A 24,558-nucleotide genomic window follows, 5' to 3' on the forward strand; every position below is an offset into this window, starting at 1 on the left:
GCAAGCTACAGTGTCTCCCACGTGAGGCTTCTAAATAGGACTTTACAAACGTTTCTTGTATGTTCTGCAAGGATAGCACTTTTTCATGTTCCTAGTGAAGAATTACTTGTTTTGCTCTCATGACATAAAGACTGGTTTTCCTGAAATGTTATATGTAAGTTGTTATAAGCTGGTAGCTAATTAAACAGTTGTCCCATATGTCACATGAGAATAGGATAATTTTAGGAAAAAAACTTTGAGTTTAAAGTCTTAAACTACTTAATCATAAACATCTTAGGAAATTTTCCGATATCAGGGAACTTAAATGAACAGATCTGAGCTTTCCAGTATTATTTTTATCATATAGCACTGGTACAGGCTGTTCGTTGGACTAATACCACCTATCAAACTAGATGAAAGTTATTCTTTCCATTGAAAGAATACTTATTAAGAAAGGTACTTATTGAAATAAATCACTAACTAAAAATAAGGTATGTGATTGGTTTAAGTATGTCTGGAAACTCTTTCCTTCATCCAAATAATTGAAACAATTTCTCACTCTAAACGCATAGAATTTGTGCTTTTGAGAGTGATTTGAGACAATGATATTTGCTTTTTTTCCATTTGCCTCCAGCTTGGAGAAGAGAGTAAAGGATATTGTCCATAAAGCTTTTTGGGATTGCTTGAGTGTCCAGCTAAGTGAAGTCCCCCCAACATATGATCGGGCCATCAAGCTTGTTGGTGAGATCAAAGAGGTGAGGCGAAGAGCAAGTCGTGGTGCTTTCCTGGTGTGTTAGGAGTTTTTAATCCCACCTCTCTGTGTTAGTGACCTAGAAGGCTTTAAAGAAATTGAAGGATGAAGATTTTAAATTGCTTGCTGAAATGTGGATTTAGTGTATTTGTGGCTTACTGCCCTTTAAAAACTTTCAAACAAGCCATGATAACCTGAGGGCATTACCCTTATAAATGAAAAAAGGTTCAGATTTTAAAAAACAGAATTACTTAAAGAAAAAAAGTTATTTTATAAAATATGATGATTTATACAAATCTTAACAGATATGAACACTTTCAGTATATAATGACCAAATTGTGACTTGGACTTTGAGATAAAGAAGGCATTAAGTGGAGGGTAGGACTGTTTTTGCAGTCTCTTTAGCAACAGTTTCTCAAAGAAGTAATATGTCTGTGGAATTTACCATTTGTCATTGGCTCACAGGCTCACATTAATTAATGTGGGGTTTTTTTTTCACTTTTAATAGTTTTTTCTTCCTGTGTCCAGTTGCTTGCTACCTAGAGCTTAAATGGAAGCTTAAATAGCTAGTCTAAATGATTTGTAAACATGTTTTCCTATAGATTTGTTGAATAAGAGGTTAAAGTATGTGCACCATTACAGTAACAATTGGTAAGCCCTTTTTTGGATAATTGTAAATTCCTTTACATATAATAAAAAATGGCATCTGACTGGGAAGCTTTGAACAGCTTGACTGTGCTCTCTCGTAGACTCTCCTATCTTTCTTGCTGCCTGGTCACACTAGACTGAGAAACCAGATAACAGAAGTCTTGGATCTGGATCTGATAAAGCAGGAGGCAGAGAATGGGGCCCTGGACATTTCCAAGCTGGCAGAGTTCATTATTGGCATGATGGGGACGCTGTGTGCACCTGTGCGAGATGAGGAAGTGAAGAAACTAAAGGACATTAAGGAAATAGTGCCCCTTTTCAGGTATGGGTCTCGTGTTAATCACCTTCAGGGCACCTCAGATACATAGCCTGTTTTCAGAGTTAGACTTCCTCAAGCGTAAGTATTCTTGCCTTAAAAAAAAAAAGATTAAAGAGCAGACATTTTGTTGTGCTTATGTCAGCAGTGAAAATGGGAACAGTACAGAGATTTGCATGGCCCCTTGGCAAGGATGACTTGCAAATCTGTGAAGCGTTCCATATTTTTTAAAAATAATGATTATAATTAAAGAAGAAAGGAGGGAGGAAAAAAAGGAAGTGAAGAGAAGGGGAAAGCTTGAAGGAAAAGAGAAAAGACAGTGAACTTGAGACTCTGGGTGAGGTTATAGTGTGTAGACTCTTTAAATGACCGAAGGCAAATGAAGGCAAAGACTGATCATTAGCATATATTTTTAAAAAGTTAAAATTTAAATCTGATTTTTACTAAAATTAATATACATCCAATAGAACAAAAAGACATGAAATATTTTTTAAAAAGCAAACATTTTGTAAACTACAGAAAAGTAGAAGGGAAAAAATTCACCCATAATTTCATCACACAAAGGCACAATCACTATTGTCATATTGATATATAAATTTTTTTAGTTTTTTTGCCTCAGCATTTTATTTTGAAAAATTACAAATCTACAGAAAAATTGCAAAAACAATATAATCAACACTCATATAACACTTACATAGATCCACCAGTTTTTAACATTTAGTCAATTTGCTTTATCATACATTGAGGATGTACGCATGTATGTATATATTTTTCCATGAACCTTCTGATGGTTAATGTCAGATGTTATATTTCACTTTTAACTATTTCAGCAAGTACTTCCTAAGATTGTGGATATTCTCTCACACGATCAAAATACAACCAGGATATTTAAGAAATTTAACATTAAAATAATCCTATTAGCTTTTAGTCCATATTAATTTCCTTTAGTCTTTTGACTGTATATTTCTAAATATATATAATTATGATCAAATTTATATCATTTTTATGCTGACAGGGGCAGAGGATTGACATAATGCTGCCTGAGAATTTGACTTTTGGTTAAATGCTTAACTCTTTTCTGTAAACAGATATCAAAATGCTACTAGACAACATTGCTTATGGGGAAAATGACCTCTGACTGGTAAATTGCCTCTGGACAGAAACGAATGATAATGAACTATAAATACTGGGTGGGACACCATACTTGGTATTTCCTCAAGTGGGGAAACTTTTTTTGTGTGTGTGGGGGGAAACTTGTAGCTGGACATGCCCCCCATAGACACCCTAGAAGGCATACCTTGGAGTTGTTACGAGCTTTTAAGCCAGGGGGCTCCCGCATTTCTGAGCTGTCTGCTCATGATTGATATTGTAACTCTTCTTGCAAAGGAGTGCTTGGTGTCAGCCTGTTGGCAAGCTGTGTGAACAGATGGTGTCAGACCTGTGGTTTACAGTTGTCTTGTGAGTCTGTTCAACTGAACGAAAGGAGACCTTCCAGTGGGCATTGCAAGCCTGACTTTTTTTCATTAGTATGACACCCTAATTATTTCATTTATTTTTTCATTGAAAGTGTCATTGAGATAATTGTATATTCACATGGAATTGTAAGAAATAATAACAATGTACTCACTCTATCCCAACTCTCCCAAGGGTGACATTTCACAAAACTATCATCCTCAATGTGTTGATTCTGATACAGTCCACTGATCTCATTGAGATTTCCTGTATACACATGTATGTGTTTATGTGTAGTAATTTTTATACAATTTTATCACCTGAGTTTGCATATCCACCACCGCATTCAAGATACCAAATAGTTCTGACACTCCAAGGATCTCTTGCATTGCCCTTTTGTAACCAACTTATATCACTTGTTTAAATTCCTCATAAGTATTTTCAGTGGCTGCAAAACATCCTTTTTCATAGATACGATTAACTGTTTGTCTGTTAAGATATACAATTAGAATCATGTATAGTTATTTAGTACTTAACCCTGTAGTGAAAACATCTCTGCACAAAACATTTTTCTGTATTTTAAGTTACTTCGTAAAGGTAGGTTCTTAAAATGACATTACTGTGTCAGAGGATGTGAACAGTTTTAAGACTCATTGCATGTTAGCAGGTTCCATTTCAAAAGTTTTATAAACAAAAAAAGTTTCATTTCTAGCTTTCTTGACTTCATCATGCTATCAATATTCATTACCTAGAAAAATGCTCAGTGTTGTAAGGTTACCTCAAGGTTTAGAGAGAACATGTTTAAAAGACTGCCTTAAGATAGTTATTGATTTGTTCATTCATTCAACAAGCTCTTACTGTGTGCCTCTTATGTGCCAGGTATGGTGCTAGACAGTAGAAATAATATATATAGTCAGTAAGAGCCCATAATCTAGGCTTCCCTGGTGACTCAGATGGTAAAGAATCTACCTGAAATGCAGGAGACCCAGGTTCAGTCCCTGGGTCAGGAAGATCCCCTAGAGAAGGGAACGGCAACCCACTCCAGTACTCTTGCCTGGAGAATTCCGTGGACAGAGGAGCCTGGCGGGCTACAGTCCTTGGGGTTGCAAAGAGTCGGACATGACGGAGCGACTAAACTTTCACTTTCAAGAGCCATAATCTAGCCAAGTTAAATGAGAAATTCCTTGAAAGAGGGTCCTCTGGGGAAGTAGCTTATAGCAGACTCATCCAAACTCAGATTCCTGCTGGAAGGAGACGGGACTGGGGAAACTGGGTGTACACACCTTACCTGAGAGGCTGCAGCGGCCGCTTAGCGCCAACCGGTTGTAGCCGTGATGAAATGTGGGCCCGGGTTGCCAGATCTTGTGATTTTTCTAGAGAAACTAGAAATCCCAGCCTTTAGAAACACTGTGAGCACAAAACATGTTTGTGGGCCACTTCCAGTCAGTGGGCTGCCCGTTGGCACTTTCCAGTAGTCCTTGGTTTCCTGTGGGTGAATTTAGGGGCCTGTTGGGAATGCTGAGGGGAGAGGCACAAGGCCCTCCACAAAGTGGGCTGCCCCCTGTACTTGGAAGTGGGACAGAGTGGTGGCAGGGAGGCGCCCCAAATCGTTCCTCAGACCGTGTATGCTTTCCCAAACATAACCACCTTGTGTGTGGGTGAGTTTATTCCGTCATACGATGTCCTGTCAGCCCCAGAGGGCATCAGGAGACCCCGAGGATGTTTGATCTGACTCTTAGCTCTGTGTAGGGCCACACCTAAACCCACACCTTGGGTTCTTATGCACCTTCTCTAGGTGGGTCACGTGGCAGCAGTGCTGCCCGTATGGGACAGGCATGCTAAGGAAGGCACCCTTGGTATCATGTCAGATTTGCCCATCGGGTGCTTTCAGAGCACAAACTCACAATTATGCCGCCAAAGCTAGAGCATAAAACCTGCCCTGGAACTCAGAGACTAGGGCAAGGGGAGAGAGAGGAGAGAGTTAACTTTCTTTCTCTCCTAGGAAAGGAAATTAACCTGTAAGCATGGAGACCCGGGGGTGAGCTCTGTGCTCTTAACCTCGGGTCCAGGTTCTTCCTCTGCTGCCTTGAGGGCTGCCCCGGAGCCAAGGAATGAGCTCTGGGCCAGACAGGCCATGAGGAAAGTGATGTTTGCCTAGGGGTGTGGGTGGGATCAGAGAGCAGCTTAAAAATTTGCAGTCCTTTCTTCTAAGTTTGTTTTTCTTAATCTGCTTTCTCATGGCTTCTCCAACTTTTCTTGCCACCCTTTCCAGGATGAAAAACTACCTCAAATAAGCTCACTTCATTTTTTTTTTTTTTTTTTTTTTTACAGCAGTGTTTACTTTGCAAGTGCCTAGTGCTAAATCCTCTTATCTCTTCCAGGGCAATTTTTTCAGTGTTGGACCTAATGAAAGTGGACATGGCGAACTTTGCTGTCAGTAGCATTAGGCCGCATCTCATGCAGCAATCAGTTGAATATGAAAGGAAGCAGTTTCAGGAGTTCTTGGAGAAGCAGCCAAGTATGTTTAATGTTTTGTGGTGCTTATTTGTTGTCTGTGTTTTTTTCATTTTAGTCACTGTAGGTTGTTGCAAAATAATATTTTCAAAACAAAATGAAAATTTAATATGGAAATACATGCGTGCGTGCCAAGTCACTTCAGTCACATCCTACTCTCTGCGACCCTATGGACTGTAGCCTGCCAGGCTTCTCTGTCCATAGGATTCTTCAGGCAAGAATACTGGAGTGGGTTGCCATGCCCTCCTCCAGCAGATCTTCCAGACCCATGGATCAAACCAGCATCTCTCATGTCTCCTGCATTGGCAAGTGACTTCTTTACCATTGAGCCACCTGGGAAGCCCAGTATGGAAATACAGTAGTCTCATTTGAAGACAGAAAAGCACAAGATGTTAGGCTTTGAAAACTTAAGTTGACAAGCAAGAGAACTGTAAGTAGAAGAGGAGAATAGAAATTTAAAAGAACAATGAAGTCCTAAATTAAATGAGTTTTTAATGAAAGCATCAGCTTGAGGTAAATTGCTTACTTGGCCTTGATTTTAAAATGTGACAAACTTCTTAGGACTGTTTAGCTCACATTTCTTTTCTCTATGAGGTACACCAAGAAATTTTGCTTTGTTGTGTGAGTAGATCTTCTGGTTTCATAATCAGAAAAAGTTTCATTTTTATGAACGTCTCAGATGATTGCTGGGAACGGATAATTTTGGAGCCAAACTATGTTGCATTTCTAGGGTCCTTTTTTTGGTCTCTGCCTTGGCAGCAGATGGTTTCAGTGAATTGCGGTCTTCAGTTCCAATTTATTACACGTTCCTTTTAGCCTGTAAATTTGCTGGTCACAGATGACAATGGCAGTCTCTGGATAGATTATGCAGTCTGATCAAAGTCGTCAATTCACTGCCCCTGCTTGAATTTACTATGTACCAGCTTTGCCACAGATGACCTCACAGTAAGCCTAGGAGGTAGACACTATTTTTTAAACCAATTTTACAGATGTAGAAATAGGTTTTGAGGGATTTTTGATCAGAATTGATGACCACAGGGACTTCCCTGGTGGCCCAGTGGTTAAGAATCCGCCTGCTAATACAGGGGACACAGGTTCAGTTCCCGGGTCGGGGAAGATTCCACATACCATGGGGCAATTAAGCCCACTCACCACAACTTTTGAAGTCTGTGCTCCACAACAAGAGATGCCACCTCAGTGAGAAGCCCTCACGCTGCAACTAGAGAAAGCCTGCAAGTACAACAAAGATCCCGCACAACCAAAAATAAATAAATTGAAAAAAAAAAAATGACCCATTGAGCTCTTTTTCTCAACCTGTATTGTACTGCCCCTCAGGAGACATCAGGGTTACAGTTTACAGGCTGAAGAGCCTTAGAGTAAGGGTCAGATGCCAGCAATCCGGGGCCCAGGCCCTGAGCCGGTCAGAGTAACTCACAGGATGAAAGCCGAGGTTTCCCAGGGCTGGCGGCCTATAGAATGCTGCCTTCAGAGGCTAAAGGGAGAGCGTAGCCTGAAACCGAGAGCTCGACGTGATCAGCGCGTGAGCAGAACCAGAGGCGTGTCCAGCTGCAGCCGTGAAGAGCGGATTCCAGCTGTGCCCTCGACTTCCCACCTGATGGTAAGGCGGCCTCCACTGATGGGGCTGCAGCCTGTTCATGTCCTGTCAGGGTGTTTTTTTTTGCTCAGACAATGTGGACAAAAGCCTCATCTTCTTGCTCTTGTATAGGAGACTGAGATCTAGACAAGAACAAGCCTCATTTTCAGTGTGGAGGGTGCTTTATATTGGGAAACTCTACCCAGCATCTCCCCCATCTGTCCCTGGGCAGGAATTTTTGCATCTCACTGAGCTGGACTTACCAGGGCTTCCAGCCACATGTCATGCATGAGTGGCCAGGGTGGGAGAGAAAAGAGCAAAGGCTGTTGAACATCTGAGGTGGCAAGACCAGGGTACATGCATTGTGTCCACCGTCATGGTTATTCCCCACAGCTGCCTCTGAGGTGGTGCTGGTGCCTGCATATTAAGTTGCTTGTTGTGTCTGAGTCTGTGCGAACCTGTGGACTGTATTCACCAGGCAAAAATACTAGAGTGGGTTGCCGTGCCCTCCTCCAGGGATGCCATGCCCTTCCCAACCCAGGGATTGAACCCGTGTCTCTTATGTCTCCTGCATTGGCAGGCAGGTTCTTTACCACTAATGCCACCAGTGCTGGACCTTTCATTATGTTAAGAACCTTGACAGTCAGACAGATTATGACGAACCTAAGGTCACTCAACTGGTAATTGCCTGCCCTGTGTTGTAAACCAATATCTGTTTGATGCCAAAGTCCATGCTGTGTACTTTACCACACTTCCAGGATGATCTTCCCTAAAGTAATTCTGGGAAGTGTCTGAGAGCGTTCAGTAATGTTCCAAGTCTTGCTTTTTCACAGATTCCCTGGACTTTGTCACCCAGTGGCTGCAAGAAGCCACAGATGACCTTATGAATCAGAAGTATAAAAATGCCCTGCCGGCTGCGGGAGAGGCCGCCAGCTCTGGGGACAGTCCCCAGCTAGATCCCGTGGCTGTCCAGAATTACGCATACCTGAAGCTTCTGAAGTGGGACCACCTCCACCGACCTTTCCCTGAAGTAGGTGCTCCAGGGCAAGCTGACTGCTCGTTTCTTTCTTGTACTGCTGAACTTCTGAAAAATAATAGTTATAACTCACATAGCAGAAAATTGTTCCTTTGTAAGCTGTATAATTCCTGGGTTTTTAGTACATTCACAGAGTTGTGCTCCTATTACCACTGTTTCATTTCGGAACTTTGTCATCACCCAAAAGGAAACCCTGGACCCATTAGCAGTCACTATTCTTCCTCCTTTCTCCCCTCACCCCTGGGCAACCTGCTCTCTGTTTCGATGGATTTGGCCTATTCTGGGCTGTTCGTTTAAACGGAATCATACAATACTGGCCGTTCGTGTCTAGCTTCTTAGCATAAAGTTCATCCATGTTGTAGCATGTATCAGTACTTCATTCCTTTTTTTTTTAGTTATATTTTTTAATTGTGGTAAAATATACATAAAGTTTACCCCCCCACACTTTTTTTTTGGCCTGTGGGATCTTAGTTCCCCAAAACAGGGATGGAAGCCCCACCCGCTGCCTTGGAAAGCATAGTCTTAAACTACTGGGCAAGTCCCTACCATCCTTAAGTGTACAGTTCTGGGCATTAAGTCCGTTCACATGACTGTGGAGCCATCCCCACCACCCATTTACAGAACAAGTTGAAACTCTGGACTCTTTAAACACTAACTCCTCATTCCTCTCTCCTCCCGTCTCTGTGTTTCTGAATCGGACTGCTCTAGGGACCTCATATGAGTGAAATCACAGTGATTTGTCCTTTTGTGTCTTGCTTATTTCACTTAGTATAATATCTTCAAGGTTCATCCACGATGTTGTTTGTGTCTGCATTTCTTTCTAAGTCTGAATCATATTCCATTGTATGGCTATTCCCCATTTTGCTTTATTCATTCATCAATTGATGGATACTTCAGTTGTTTCCACTTTTAGGCTATTGTGAACTGTGCTGCTCTGAATATTTGTGAACAAGTTTTTGTGTAGACATGTGTTCCTGCTTCACTTAGGTATGTGCCTAGGATTAGAACTGCTGGGTCATGTGGTGACTCTTAGGCGCGGCCAGACTGGTTTCCAGAGTATCTGCCTCGTTTTGTAATCCCACCAGGAGTGTGTGCAGCTTCTAATTTGTACTGCTGAGCGTCTGTCCTGTTTTTACTCATCCTGATGAAAACCCTAACTCAGTGATGTTGCTTTTCAGTTTTATCTAAAGAAACTGCTTCTCCTTCCATGCAGAGCCATGTTTTTTTTTCCTTCTTTGTATGTTTTTTACAATAAGTGCTTCTAACTGCCAGAATCCCTTAAGGAGATGACTAACAAGGGATTCCCCAGCAAATTGGTGGTTTGGTGTCTAGACTCCCCTTCTTTTTTGAGGGCACTCAGGCTTCTTATCTCTAGCCTTCGATCCTGCTACTTCTCTAATTTTCTTTCTCAGTTCCTTATTTTTCCTTTTAAGATGTTGTGAGCCTGAGTTTTCACCTCTTGCCTCTAAGTTCCCTGTTTCGTGCCAGACCAAGCTCTAAAGAGGGTGTTGAACTGGGGGTGGGGGAGGCTCCTTCCTGAAGAGTCACAGGCTCTCTCCTCTCTCCTGTAGATGTTTTGCTTGAAAAATTGCTGTGGGGAAAATGATATTTTCATTGGGGATAGGTATCCACTCTCAGAATTGATCCTTGGAAATTTTTTTTTTTCCCATAGGTAAGAAGTGGATTTATTTAGAGAGAAACACACTCCCCAGACAGAGTATGGGCCATCTTGGAAGGCCAGAGCAGCCCAGAAATATGGCGTGATAGTTTTTATGGGCTGAGTAATCACATCGGCTAATAAATGGGAGGATTTGCATCCTAAACCCAAGTACTACATACTGCTAGAAGGCTTCAAAGCAAGGACGCTGCTGCCATATAACAAAGTGAAGTCAAAAAAGGGACTAGTAAAGGCTCTCTGACAGTAGAGGAGTATCAGCCTTCAAAGATGGTTTTTCCTTCGCAGGGAGAATTCTGAGCTAAGACTCCACATTGTTAACGTCCTGATTAGGTGCATTAGTTTCTTATAGCAAGACTGGTCCTTAAACTTTATTTGGTTAATCTGTAAAAACTCAGATCGAACGTCGTATCCCCTCAGCCTCCCCACTGCCCTTTCCCTGACCCCGCACAGGGGACTTCGGCCCGACCGGACGCAGGCCTATCTGTAACACAGGGACACCGTCGTGGAAGTTCAGTCACTCACTGCTTTCCATGTGGCTTTGGGTTACCTGTCATTTCTGCTTTTCCTACTGACAGTTTTTCTCTTTCTTTCTTTACTCCCCAGTTCTTGAGAGCCTCCTTTGTGCTGGATGCTGAGGGGGATACGGAGGTGAAGAAATGCATTTCTCCCCTCCTTCCCTCCAGTGCCCTGGATATAGTGGATTTATTGAGTGCTGGCTCTGCCAGCTGCTTTATATGCATGGTCTTATCTCATATTTATTTATTTTATTGGAGTATAGTTGATTTACAGTGTTGTGTTAGTTTTAGGCAAAGTGAATCAGTTATACATACACATATATCCACTCTTTTTTTTTTTACATTCTTTTCCCATATAGGTCATTACAGAGTATTGAATAATTCCCTGTGCTATACAGTAGGTCCTTATTAGTTACCTATTTTATATATACTAGTGTGTACTTGTCAATCCCAATCTCCCAACTTGTCCCTGTCCCCTTTTTTCATCTTTAAAACAGCCCCATGAAGGAGGAATCCTGTTTGCATAGTTGTGGGGGCTGTGGCCACACCGCCCTCTGCCGGTCACAGCCCAAACCTGCAGCTCAGGATGATTTCTGTTGTATTCATTGCAGACAGTTTTGATGGACCATTCTCGCTTCCAAGAGTTCCAGCTCCAGCTGGAGCAGCTGACCGTCCTGGGGGCCGTGTTGCTGGTCACGTTCAGCATGGCAGCCCCAGGGATCGCCAGCCGGGCTGACTTTGCCGAGAAACTCAAGATGATTGTGAAGATTCTGCTTATAGACATGCATCTACCGTAAGTGGCCAAGAGCTGTGGGGGAGGGTCTTCAATGGATGATGCAAGGCAGAGGGTGGCAGGGAGCAGGCTTGGGTGGGGGATCTACGGTGTGAGGCAGAATCAGGGCCACTCACCAGGGACCGAGGAAACCTGGCTCTCCAGTGCCCTGCAGAATTTATTCAGGGTCACACGGTCAAAGTTAGAGTCAACTCTAGGGTTGCTAAGCAAGGCTCTAGGACAGTGGCTTTCAAATGTTTGTGACAAGGACGCCTAGTAAAGAAATTCGTCTTCCAAGGTGACAGTGCACACTTGGATACTCACGTAACTAAAATAAAAACTTTACAAAGTGAAACTTACCCAGCTGTGCTTAATACTTCCCGATATTTCTATTAAATTCTTGCTCCATTAAAAAATACTGGTTGTTATCCAATGTTACCCTATGTTCACCACCAACTAACAGTTTGGTCAACACAGCCCTGGGGAAAGGTCAAAGAAGAACCAAGCTGCATTCTTCCAGGATGTGTGAATGTGATTGAAGTTTTCTGCCCTTTGCACACTCCTCACAGACATTCTAAGCTGGGTGTAAACAGATTATTTATCAACCAGCACCAGTCCCCGCTTATGTGAGGGCAGCTGCTGCAACTGCTCCTGCAGTGAAGTCAGATTAGGTGATTTTGTGGTGTCCATCTTTTAGAACGGTTCTAAATAAACCTGCTAGTGGTAAAGAACCCGCCTGCCAGTGCAGGTAGACGGAAGAGATGTGGGTTTGTTCCCTGGGTTGGGAAGATCCCCTGGAAAAGGGTATGGCAACCTACTCCAGTATTTTTACCTGGAGAATCCCATGGACAGAGGAGCCTGGCAGGCTATAGTCCATAGGGTCACACAGAGTTGGACACGACTGAAGCGATTAAACACGCACGCAAATAAACCTGTGTCTGACAAGGTCCAACTTAGAGGATTCTTCAAGTGGAATGTCCACAAGCCTCCTCCTCCTTACAAAGTGGAGAGACTGGCTGCTGAGTTTGCACATAGCCTGTGTATGTTCAGTGCCACGAGAGGTGTATACAAGAGTCGTGACCTGGCCCTCAACAGTCTTGACTTAGGCCTGCAGGGTGTTTGCTGAGGCGAGGCCTGGCCTGAGGCCCTGGCACAGGGGTAGCCCTGGGCTGTCACCTAAGTCCCCCACCAGTAAAGCTGCTCTGTCAACGCTCCTGAGGAGTGGGGCCTGTCCGGCGCTCCCTCAGAAGGCCAGCCCCGGCATGTCCGCCCTGGCCCCAGCGTCGAGTCCCAGGGCTCGGACGTTTGCTCTAGATCCAGGACAGAGGTGACTGCTTTCTTAGAAAACACCCACCAGCACGAGGGCTCCCCCCAGAGATGTCAGGGGAGCCCCGGAGCCCCAGGAAATCGAGGTGTGAATTTTAACTTTTAGGTTTCAGTTCCGTTTATTCTTTGAAAGTAGTTAATACACTGTGTTTCAAAAGCCAAACAGACAAAGTGGTGTCCAGTGAAAAGTTTCTCTCCTGCTACCACATTTCTGGTTGTTGGTGTTGCTCCAGAGGTGTCCAGGGCGGGCCTCAGTCAGGGCCAGCCTTATTTTACCACACAGATGCGAGCAAGAAGTTGGGTTTTAGATTGTTAGACCAGGTATAACCTGAGCCCTCCCCTCCCCTTTCCGTTGGAGACACGCTCCCCGAGTCGGGTGGAGAGGCTTGGGGCAGGGAAGGGTCACAGTTTCCCCCGGAACCGGTCAGTCCACAAATGGGTCGCGGGGGCCGGGGGAGGAGGGGACTGTGCACTTGGTTCACAGGCCCTCCCTTCCCTGCTTCTCCTTCTCTGCTCAAGCTCCTTCCACCTGGAGGACGCCCTGACTGCCGTCGGGGAGAAGGTCTGCCTGGAGGTGAGCAGCTGCCTTTCCCTGTGCGGCCTCAGCCCCCTCACCACGGACCAGGAGGCCGTGCTCAAGGGTCAGATCCAGGCCGTGGCCAGTCCCGACAACCCCATCCGCAGGATCGTGGGTACGTTTGCGGGGAGACAGGGCCGGGGATGTGTCTGCGATGGGCTGGCTGGCAGGCACCTCTGCGGACATTGTGGAGGGTTTGACGGATGACGAGTGCTGATGGGTGAGGAGAGGGATTAATCACCGCAGTGCAGTGAGGGTGACCACAAGTTTCGGACAAGTGACCCGGCAGCCAGCACTGTCCTGAGGGCTCTGGCTTTGGAATCCCGGGTCTTGGTTCAGAACCCTGCTCCAGCACCGGGAGGCAGTGGGAAATATCCGTGTTGGTCTCTGCCCCTGGTTCCTGGCACAGAGCTCCTGAGACTCTGGTGCTTTCCTCTGTGAGAAGAGCACCGGGAGCACCTTTTATTCCAATATTTAGTCTTTTCCCTGGTTCCTGATCCGGAGCAGCTGCAGCCTTTGGAATTTCCTGGGTTTTGGGACTTTTGTTCTGAAGAGGTGACTCTTTGGACTCCTGGAGGGGCTGACTCTTTGGGCTCCCTGCTAGGGGCTAGTCCCCCAACTAGGCCAAGCCATGATGAGAAGTTTGGAATTTTCAGCCCTACCCTCCATTCTCCAGAGAGAGAGAAGAAGGACTAGAAATGCCTGCCAGATGAAACCTTCATGAAAATCCCAGAAGTACAAGGTTTGGAGAGCTGCTGGGTGCGTGAACACATCTGTGTCGTGGGGCAGATGGTGCGTGCACCCCTGCTCCACAAGAGCAGAAGCTCTGGCCCTCAGAATTCTCCCCTACCTCACCTTGTGAATGTCTTCTGACTGTTCACTTGTATCCTTCATCAGAGCCTTTATTATATAATAAACTGGTGTAACCTCCCTGAGTTCTGTGAGCTGCTTTTGCAGATCACAAAATCCAAGGGAAAGGATGCCATGCAAACCTCCGATGTATAGTCAAGTCAGACAGAAGTGGTGGGTGACCTGGGGACCTACTCCTTGTGGTTGGCGTCTGATGTGGGCATCAGTCTTGTGGGCCTGAGCCCTTAACCTGTGGGAACAGAGGCTATGTCCAGGTGGTGTCAGAACTGAGGAAGATTGTGGGACACTCAGCTGAGGTCCCAGACAATTGTTTGGTGGTGGGAACTCCTCTCCCCCAGATCTGAAGTCAAAAGTGTTTTGAGGGGCTTCCGTGGTGGCTCAGATGGTAAAGAAGTCTGCAGTGCAGGAGACCCAGGTTTGATCCCTGGATTGGGAAGATCCTCTGGAGGAGGGCATGGCAACCCACTCCAGTATTCTTGCCTGGAGAATCCCATGGACAGAGGAGCCTGGTGGGCTACAGTCCATGGGGTCTCACAGAGTCGGACACAACTGCAAGGACTTAGCACGTGTGCCTGGTGGTCCAGTGGTTAAGACTGCACACTTGCAGTGCTTCCACTGCTGGGGGCACAGGTTTGATCCCGGGTTGGGGAACTAAGATCCCACATGTCGCAAGGCGCGGCCAAAAGAAAAAGAAACACAAAACCAGAAGTGTTCTGGACGTTGTAGTGGGGCAAGGATGAGGAGAAGCACAGCCGTAGTACGAGACTAGGATGGGTTTTCTCTGCAGGTCCTTAGTGTGTAGCTTGAGCAAGTGATGTGATACTTGAGATTCTTCATCTCTAAAAAGGGAGTAATACCAGCACCTCTAGGGTTGCTGAGAGGACTGCAGGTGATAATATTAAATATAAGTAAGGTCCTTACTGCCGAACCTGGCAGCACATAGTGAGGACTCAGCAACAAGTCGCAATTATTACAAATATTACTCTGCTATATGAGCTGTTCCTTTCCATCATCACTGGTTGATTCTGTTCACTGGTTGATCAAGGAATACATCTAATATTTAATTTTTAAGATTATTCTGATTTGATTGTGAAGTCCTTCCTCAACTTCTTTATGAAATCAGATAGCTGTTCATCTTATAAATAATGAAAAGTTAGCAGGCTTCAGGCAAAAGCAGAGTGATCCATGGTTATCAGATTCTGCGTAGAGGCTGAACCAGTGATATGGGTGTGCTTCTAATACTATCACTTATTTTTCTTTATTCCTAGGTAATATTTTATGATGGAGAAGGAAATGGCAACCCACTCCAGTAGTCTTGCCTGGAAAATTCCATGGTCAGAGGATCCTGGCAGGCTTCAGTGCATGGGGTCACAAAGAGTTGGCCGCTACTGAGCGACGGAGCACAGTATTTTATGAAAAGAAAGAAAGTTAATCACTCGGTGGTGTCCAACTCTTTGCGACCCCATGGACTGTAGCCTGCCAGGTTCCTCTGTCCATAGAATTCTCCAGGCAAGAATACTGGAGTGGGTTGCCATTCCCTTCTCCAGGGAATCTTCCTGACCCAGGGGTTGAACCCAGATCTCCCGAGTTGACAGGCAGATTCTTTACCATCTAAACTACCTGGGAAGCCCAAAACTAGAATGCTGTCAGAAGTGGGATTTATAAAAAGAGAGTTACATGAACCAGTGTGTTTTTTTAATATTAGAATTTTTCACCCCAGGCCTGCCTTAATTAGTTTCATCTTTGGATTCCTCAGGAGGAGCCTCCTGATGTTGCAGGGCCCTTGAACCCATCAAATTCATTGTCGTCAAGTGGGGTGTGGATGCAGGAAAGGGCTATGAGGAGACTGCTGGCTACCAGGCTGCTCCCTTGGTTCTCCCAGCTTGGTTGTTTAGTCACAGCCAGTGGCAGTGTGTTACTGGGATCCAAAGAGTATAAGTCAGTCACACCTGAGAAGGTTCCCTAGTTGAGGTGGGCGTGAAGTTTGAAAACGCTTATTCAATATAAATGCCCCTGTTGTTTTTGTAATAAAATCTGCAAGGTGCGGCTTGCACACACTCTTTTTTGGCATCTGAGGCTACATAGGAAAGTGTATGGCCGCACCATCATAGGGGTGAGGGTGGGGGGCTAAGAAAGCATCAAACTAAGTGATTCCTCGGAGTAGGACAAGCTGCCCACAGCTCCATGAACTTCATTGTAGGCTGTGGACAAGGAGACTCAGGCTTCTCTCATGGGCTTTGCGGGGAAAACTAGATCACAGGTTAGCAGTGCTGGAATCTTCTTTCTTTCTCCTCTTTTTGGAACTTGTATTTCTTGCTTTGTTTTTCCTCCCACTTGTTATGTGATCTTCAACAGTGGCTAATGTTGGTCTCATTGTGCCTTGCTCCTCTAAGAGCAGAGCCTGTCAGCACCCTAGACTCCCCTTAATCATCCATAACATTTATCCTTGCTTTCCAAGTATATAGTTTTGGGCATTGCCTGGAGGCCAGGTCTCGTGGCAGGCACTGGGGGCTAGGGAGAGAGCGACAGACAAGAGGAGCATGGTCCCACCCCGTGGAGGAATCATTCCCAAGGGGATGAATGTTCAGAAGTGGGAGGTGCCCCAGGGTGATCAGGGAAGACTTTCTCAAAAAGGTGATGTTTAAGCTAAAAACTGAAGCATAAACAGAAGTTTGTAAAGTCGCCCTGACCAGGAAACATCTGCTTTCTCTTCTTTGATCACAGATTCCCGAATCCTGACCTTCCTGGACACCTACCTTGCCTCAAGTCATCAGAAGCCATCGGCCATACCCCCTGGGGGATTGGGTCCAATTCAAAAAGAGCTGGAGGAAGTTGCCGTTAAATTCGTGCGCCTGGTCAACTATAACAAGATGGTGTTCAGTCCCTACTATGATGCGATCCTCAGTAAGATCCTCGCCAGATCCTAACACGTATGGTCCCTGTAGCAGCAGTATTACTCGCTCGACCTGTTCTCAGCTGTAATGTGGCTTTGGAAATTTAGTACATTTCTGTTTAATAGCACTGATTCCAAAAGGAAGACTATTGTGTGTGTATCAATGTTGAGAAGACTTGTTGGAAAATGCACTGAATTCTCTTTTGGGGGTTTGTATTTATGAGTGCAAGTTTACAAATCAGAGAAGCTGTTTGTCTTCCTGAGTTTCATAGGTAGCACTCAGCTTTTAACAGGACTGTCCTGTGTCTCCACCCCCAGGGTATCATGGTTGTAGCTGCCTGTCTCTCCCTGGAGCCTGGGACCGCTCTTCTGCCATCTGGGTTGTTTTTCTTTTAGACACCCAAGAGTATCTGACAGCCACCCCAGAGTGAAAGAAGCCAAGCCGTGATGCGTGTAGACACGTCCCTCTCTTGCACAGCCCGCCCCTCCTCCCTTCAGGTATTTTATGTTAGAAGAACTTTATAAATCTTACTGCCTCCCATCTGCCCCCCTCCGCCCCCAGTTATTTATTGCTTTCTCCCCTCCTGGCCTAGCCAGAGCCCTAGAATTCTTTCATTCTAGAGGAGTTATTAATATTTGATTTCAAAAAGCTTCCTCTTTCATACAAAATTACTTCTGAACCTGGATGATAGTGTTTATGGGATGTAGAGAAAGGAAAATTCTTTGATTTTTATGTCTTGAAAGTTCAGGAATTTTTTTTTTTAATAATATGTTAGTGTCATATAAAAGAAGACAGATATCGGAAGTTTTTACTGAAAAGTTTACTCTGATACAACACCTCGAGGTATTGACTGAATTCGAATTCCAAAATTGGATTTAAGTGTTTTCAGATAAAATAGCGTAAGCTCACTTACTTCTCAGGTAATGAAGTTATAGGAAATCTCTGGGTTTTGAGCAGTATTTATTTAGGAATTTGAGTGACCAGAGTTCCTGACATATCCTGTGGCTGAAAGGGTAGCTTGGGGTCTCATCGATGACCTGTTTTGTTAAAAAAAATAAATGTGTATCTTAGATAGGGATGTTATGTTAGGAACCAAACTGTGAAGTCATTGGGGTGATCTCCAGCTGCCAGAACCACAAGGGGTGACATCATGCAAGGAACCCCTTCATTCAAGCCCATAAGGGCAGGGGTGGAGCTGGGGACAGGGGTGGGGAGACATCTACCCTGTGGACCATCTAGTGACACCAGGTTCCAGAGGAGCGTCTGGCTATACTGGGAGGGATGCGATTTCTCCCTGTATTTGCTTCAGGCTGCACTCTAATATTTTTACTTGCAGTCAGAAATGTATGCTGGTCAGAGGTCATATTAATAAAGTTTAGGCTCAAGGACAAATCCTGCCTGGTTTCCTGGGAAGAGGTTAAAAGCTCAGTAAGTAGAACTTTTTAAAGAACAAAACCACATCTTCTGTAGCACCTTCAGTGAGGTCACCTCTGGAATTGTTCCTGGAGGTCAGGCTGCTGTGGCAGCTGCACTCACTGGTCGTAGAGAGTGAGGCTCAGCGGGGGGAAGGGGGGGCACTCTGGCTTGCCTCCGCCTGTGTTCAGGGGTTCCCCACCCGATCCAAGGATGTGGGAGAGGAGTGTAACCCCCACAGATGCAGGGCGGGTCACCACCTCCTGTAGTCATTTTCCCTAAATCTCCAGGGTTCTTCATTCTGCTTTCTTTTGTAAGAATTAACTCTTAGTAGATTTTTTTCCCCCTCATGGGTTCCAACATGGATAGAGTGATGTTTGGACAGTTTGAAATCTTGATGCCCATGTAACAGGGAGCTTCACAGACTCCTGTGGCCCCCACTACCTCAGTGTCCCCTGGTGGAATTCTACAAGAGCCAGAATGAAGACGGTGAAGTTCAGAATCACGATATTCATATTGAATCGTTTTGCTGTTGCTCTTTGAAGATAAGTGAGCTAGTTTTTCTTCCTGGAATCTCATAGGATTATCACTAAGGGCCAGGAAAATTTGTTTAGTTATTTAGTCACTCAGGAAATGTTTGCTAAGCATCTACTTAGAACTCCCCCACCACAGGGTATTTTGTCCCTCCAAGACAAAATACCTTTGGCATATAAATTATCCTTCAGAATTGAACTGGTTTTCTATATATACTGCATGCTGATTGGATTTGACATGGTTTCCTGCCTAAAAGGGTTTGTGGAAAACATATCTTTATGGAAGTGCTAAGTTTATTTGGCAATAGTACTTCATTATAAGTGGGTAGAACTGAGAGCCTTGAGAGCTGGGTTGATAGCAGCATGTCAGTTTGATTTCTCTGATAGTTTCCTAAATGAATGAGTGAGTGAATAAATGTCTAGAAGTCAGCTGTCAATTGATTATGTGAATAGTGGGTGGAGTCTCACTGTATGTATTCTTCTTTTTTTAATCTCATTAATTCTAAAGCAAGCTGTAAAATGTGATTGTTCATGTAACCCTATAAATATACTTCAGGTAAGAGTCACACTGATATATCTTACTGATTAATGCAGTGAACAGGTATATAGGAACTTTTTTCTCTGCAAAGAAAAGTTATTAAAAAGTTTGACTCAATAGGCATATAACATGCACATTACTGGCTGACAATTCTGAATGGCTTATTTAGCAGTTCTGTTTTTGTGGCTTATTTTAATTTTCTCCAAAGTCTTAAGATTCCTGGGAACAGAGCAGCCTACTTTCCTGCTGAATTTCAAGGGAGTGAATAGGTGTTTGCTGTTTGATTTCCAGTGATTTTTTGACATGCCCTGACTTGTGTGTAAAACATTTGCGTTTCTTTTGAGGCAGAAGAGTAGAGTGGGAAGACAGAGCTGTCAAGAAACCAGAGTTCTAATCCCATTTCTGTCATGTGACTAGCTGGAGCAAATCAGAACCCATTTTCAATACCTATAAAATGAAAGGACTAGAAAAGGGCCTTTAAATTCTGACATTCTGTGATAAATTTGACTGGAATAACTGAAATAAGACTGTGGTTGGCTTGTGCAGAAAGATCTTGACTTAGAGGAAGATCTGGGTTGAGTCTTTCCTCTGTTGCCTTCTTGCAAGGTTATGTGATATTGGGCCATTCTTCCTTAGGCTCTGTAAAACAAGAATACTAATTCACACTTCCTGTGAGGACTAAATTTGATAATGGATATTCGAATGCTTTGTACATGCAAAAGAACTATAAATGGCTTTATTAGCAACAAAGGAGAGTATTGTAACCTTTTGCCTGAAGGTGAAGACAGATTTGACTGCGGATGCCCAGCCTCCTTCAGTCAAGCACGTTTTACAGGCCTACAGGGAAGGTTTTCTTCCTATCCTGTCCCAAGACTGTTATTTTCTTTTACCATCTCTTCTGTACTAGAGCTGCAATCTTACTTTTTTTATATGCTGCCACTCACCTGCACTCCAGTGATTCCTCATTTCCACCTCCATATTATTTGAAGTAAATGAATGGATGACTGAATGGTAGTGGATGGATGATAGGCTATGAAACTCATATTAAAAGGCACTATCTCATTGAAAACATAACCTAAATAAAGAATTACAATGGTGTTTGCAATTGTGTATTTATATTGGGTTTTATATACCTATTTTAATGGTTTACCTTTTTTTTTTTAATGGTTTGCCTTTTTATTCAGTTTTCAAAGCACCTTGATGGGACGGGGAAAGGGAAAACTTTTAAGCCTGAAATCCTCTATTAACCTATCGAATGTTCACTGATACTTTCAGAAAAAGCTTAGAGTCCTAGAAATGTGTCAGAAACCTGAGCAGGCAGAATTTTACCTAAAACTGCCGTTAGTGTGGATTTCTGTCTTACCTATGTTGCCTTCTGAACTAATTTATAGTTCAGAAGGCCCAATTTGATGGAATGTCACTTAATTTAGAAATCAGTTGTGTCTGGCGTTGGTATCAATAGTCAGACTTCACCACTTTTGTATGTTTTATCTGAACTAAGCCTAGCTTCCCTGGTGGCTCAGGTGGTAAAGAATCTGCCTGCAGTGCAGGAGACGTTGGTTTGATCCCTGGGTAGGGAAGATTCTCTGGAGAATGAAATGGCAACCCACTCCAGTATTCTTGCCTAGGAAAATCCCATGGACAGAGGAGCCTGGCACGGGCTACATGGGGTCACAGAGTCAGACATGACTTAGTGACTAAACAATAACCTGTCTGAACTAAACATTGAGAATCTTTTAAGTGCAACTTTTGACTTAAAAGCAACCTTAAAATCAAAGTAACACTTTTTTTCCTTTCTCATTCTCATTGCCTCTGCTTTTTAAAATACTGTCTGCTGTGGGCTCAAAGCAGAAATTTGGTCACGTCTTGGACAGGGAAGAAAATTTAGTAAATGGAATTGGTTTTTTTGAACTTTTATTCCCAGAGCCTGATAAGCTGACTTCTGTTAAATATTTAAGGTTCTACCTAAATCAGTAATATGGTACCTGAGTTTTGTTAACTTGGCATGAATTAATCATTCAAGAATTCTAAAATTTGTATCAAATAAAATATAACTGCACTTGCTGAACATCACAGTCAAGTAAGAACTACCAACTTTAATGAAGTCTGCTTTGGGAATTGAAATGTAAAAACCAAAATTTATGAACATGGTGATTTTAATTTTACTATCATGTAAATCAACTCTTAGTTTTACATATTAAGTATATACCAGTAGAGGATTATAAAATTACCAAATAAATTCATGATTATCCCCCAAGGTCAACATGCTGACAAAAGTGGTTTATATTTTCGTTCTTTTCCAGTAGTACAATTTGATCACTTTTATATTTACTAGGTAGCTATAACCTTTTACTTTATGTGGCAACATAGATAAAACCTCGTTTGAAATTTAGTGCTAAAAGCCAGAGTTTGACTGATTTTTGTTTAGGAAGGATTTATGGTCCTTAAATTTTATCCAGTTCTAGAATTGTGGGGAGATGCTATCATTGTTTTTATGAAGAGGAAAGATATGAATATCTTTTGGTAATTTCTCTGTGCCCAGCACTATGGGTGTATGAGTCCTTGAACATGTAGGACTGGCTATACATCCCGTAGGAGTCTGCACACAGAGTTCCAAAGGTGAGTTCAGATTTCTAACATCGTGCTGCTTGATGTTAGATGAAGGGATTATCAAACATTCGCACAGAATCATACTAAAAACTAAAAGCTCATATATATAGACAGAACATTAAGTTCTACATATATATATATAGAATATTAAGAAAATGATTTCTTCTTAACAAGAAATTATAATCTGTTTGAAGTTTAAATGTCATATAATTTCTAGGGGGAAAAAATTTTAGAAATAAAAGCAGTAGGAACAATTATAATACATATAAATGGCCTTAACAGTCCTCAGTAGCACTTTTCACCAAGGTGGGTAGGGGTGTGTATGTGTGTTTTCTTGTTACAATGCTTTAAAAAAAAAAAGGATCATTTTTCTTGCAGAATCATATGGCTTTGTTTGCTCATATGGAAACACTCTTACAGACCATTACAGGTATTTGAAATCAGTTTGTCTTCTTTAATACACTACCCAACGATAGCACTCCAGGAAAGATTCTGTGTCTCTGTATTTTAAAGTCTGCTATATGCTACTACTTGTGCCTTTCAGATTGTATTGTTGATAACCATGATATTAAAAAGAAAACCCACACAGCTTAAAAATGATACTTAAGAAGATAACAAAATCTGAGGTTGAGCTGACTTTAAGAAATTTTACTCAGCTTTACTCGTAAAATACTGGAAACACACTTGTGATCAACTTAGGTAAGTATAACCTTGCTACATATAAAAGTTTATATAAGAAACTGATATAACTTTTTTCATTTGTAGAAATAGTTGAAGCTGAAATTTAACACTTGAATTCAAATTCTAAATTGTGTACCCAATATGTAAGATTGTCTCTTTATAGCCTTAATAATTTTCCTTTTTTTTTTGTCCTTATTTTTAGCTTTTATTCTGAATCACAATCCTCAGGGCTCAACTTGTTTTTGGTCTAGTTTTCTAAAAATGAGTCTACAGGAGATAATGCTCCTAACAAAGAGCAAAACAATTCTTCTGACTTACTTTTTAAGGATAAATTTTTGCTCACTGTAATCAGTTTTTGGTTACTTGGCCACAGTTTTATTTTTTTTGATAGGTAAGAAGTGGATTTATTCAGAGTGAAACACACCCCACAGACTGAGTGTGGACCATCGCAGAGGGCCGGTACAGCCAGCCAGTTTTTCTTTAACGCTATCTTTCTTTAGCGCTTGAAAAAAAGTGTTCTTGAACATTGAAATACATGTGAGAGCAAGACAGTGAGTGATTAAAGGAATCCCCACACTTTTATGTCACTTTTAAGAGAGATGAAAGATAAAATATCTCAGTCTCCCTCAGATTTAATTTGGGGAAAATGCATTCATATGAGGATTTCTAAAATGTTTAATTTACCTCTTAAAAATAGATCCCTCATGTTTTCAAATAGTAGCAAAAAAGACCAGGAAAGGACAATAGTTGTATATATGGTAAATACAAGATAACTTTTCTTTGTATTGTTGACATTTATTTTTAAACTGTATTGGCTAAATAACAAGCAGCTATTTCAAATATGAATGAAAGCAGGAGCAGGAGACATGACTTTTTTTGAGATCCTTTTATTTTTTAAAGGATTGTTTTAAAATGTTAAACTACAAAACCGATTCCGTACATTCTGCCATAAATAAAACGAACAATAAGGCAGGACTCTACATAAGCAAACCAAAAACAGCTGTTTTCAGAAAATGTGATAAAATGCTTTACAATCATAAGCCATCCAGTTTTTAAAATAAAACTGTTGAAAACCCACAAGTCTTCAAGTGGTACATACAAGACACCCTTGAAGCAGGAACAAAATGTGGTTCTGTCACTTAGTACTGTTCTCACACTTTTGAAAACCTAATTCTGTTTAGAGCACTGGTCTGTTCCAAATCCTAAAATTCATGTAGGTTGGTTGCTTGTTCTCGAGAACCATATGATAGAGGCACCAATGACAATACAACTTTGTTTCCAAGAACCTTGTAACAAAGCATTGTCTCTTTTAAACATATGACTTAGAGGCAAAAGGATAAGAGTTTTCTTCTGAGGCAGGTTCTACACCTGCTTCACCGAATTCGCTTCTGCTGCCTTGCTCTGTAAATGTCATGAACAGGGGGAACCACAGCTCCCTTTTCCTCATCTTCATCTGAATCCTCGTTGGGCCTTTTGACAGCCTTCGTGAGCACTGCATTACTTTCCACTGGGCCATTGCCTTCTACGGCTAGCTCTGGGGCTCCTCCAGTAATGATCCTCACAGCTTCTTCAACTGCTATTGAAGCAAAACAAAAGGACTGTTGAAGGGTGTTTAGAAGTATGCTACTGTGTCATTCACTTTGTTATATAGCAGAAACTAACACAACATTGTAAAGTAACTATAGCCCAATTTAAAGTATGCTGTGAAGGAATATATATGTACTACTTTGGATGCTTTATCATTTTGTAGCCTCCTATTAGCAAGTTCTGAGACAGTACTACCGATACTAAATAAAGACAAAAAACTACAGTTAAAATTAATAAAGTTTTCATAAGCAAAATCTGATAGTGCATGTTCACA

At 42.6% G+C, this 24,558-nt stretch overlaps 2 protein-coding genes and 1 non-coding gene across 50 annotated transcripts in view; 2 read left to right on the forward strand and 1 right to left on the reverse strand.

The window, feature by feature from the left end:
• The window catches only part of TCP11L1 (t-complex 11 like 1), a 45,242-nt gene that overhangs the window by 16,493 nt on the left and 4,191 nt on the right, over positions 1–24,558 (forward strand). For 11 of the 47 annotated variants that reach the window (XM_081543831.1, XM_081543828.1, XM_081543842.1 and 8 more), the window contains 8 exons: positions 614–734; positions 1,480–1,700; positions 5,528–5,664; positions 8,088–8,284; positions 11,095–11,276; positions 13,101–13,273; positions 16,753–16,932; positions 17,318–20,511. In XM_081543831.1, the coding sequence (XP_081399957.1) occupies positions 614–734; positions 1,480–1,700; positions 5,528–5,664; positions 8,088–8,284; positions 11,095–11,276; positions 13,101–13,273; positions 16,753–16,932; positions 17,318–17,352 (1,246 nt within the window). In that variant the 3' untranslated portion in view covers positions 17,353–20,511. Of the gene's footprint in view, positions 1–613; positions 735–1,479; positions 1,701–5,527; positions 5,665–8,087; positions 8,285–11,094; positions 11,277–13,100; positions 13,274–16,752; positions 17,066–17,239; positions 20,512–22,394; positions 22,447–22,560; positions 24,539–24,558 lie in introns of those variants that run through there. The other 36 variants (XM_081543837.1, XM_081543833.1, XM_081543839.1 and 33 more) reach the window with 13 other exon arrangements.
• Positions 1,816–1,922, forward strand: LOC145528041 (U6 spliceosomal RNA). Its single transcript, XR_014070120.1, has one exon. It is a non-coding gene; the product is annotated as a U6 spliceosomal RNA (small nuclear RNA).
• The window catches only part of CSTF3 (cleavage stimulation factor subunit 3), a 62,643-nt gene continuing 61,556 nt past the window's right edge, over positions 23,472–24,558 (reverse strand). For both annotated transcript variants that reach the window (XM_081543819.1, XM_081543818.1), the window contains one exon: positions 23,472–24,273. In XM_081543819.1, coding sequence (XP_081399945.1) covers positions 24,071–24,273 — 203 coding nt within the window. In that variant the 3' untranslated portion in view covers positions 23,472–24,070. The remainder of the gene's footprint in view (positions 24,274–24,558) is intronic.

Source organism: Giraffa tippelskirchi, chromosome 11 (genome assembly GCF_054371585.1).
Source record: "Giraffa tippelskirchi isolate mGirTip1 chromosome 11, T2T-mGirTip1v1.2.pri, whole genome shotgun sequence".
Classification (NCBI taxonomy): domain Eukaryota; kingdom Metazoa; phylum Chordata; class Mammalia; order Artiodactyla; family Giraffidae; genus Giraffa; species Giraffa tippelskirchi.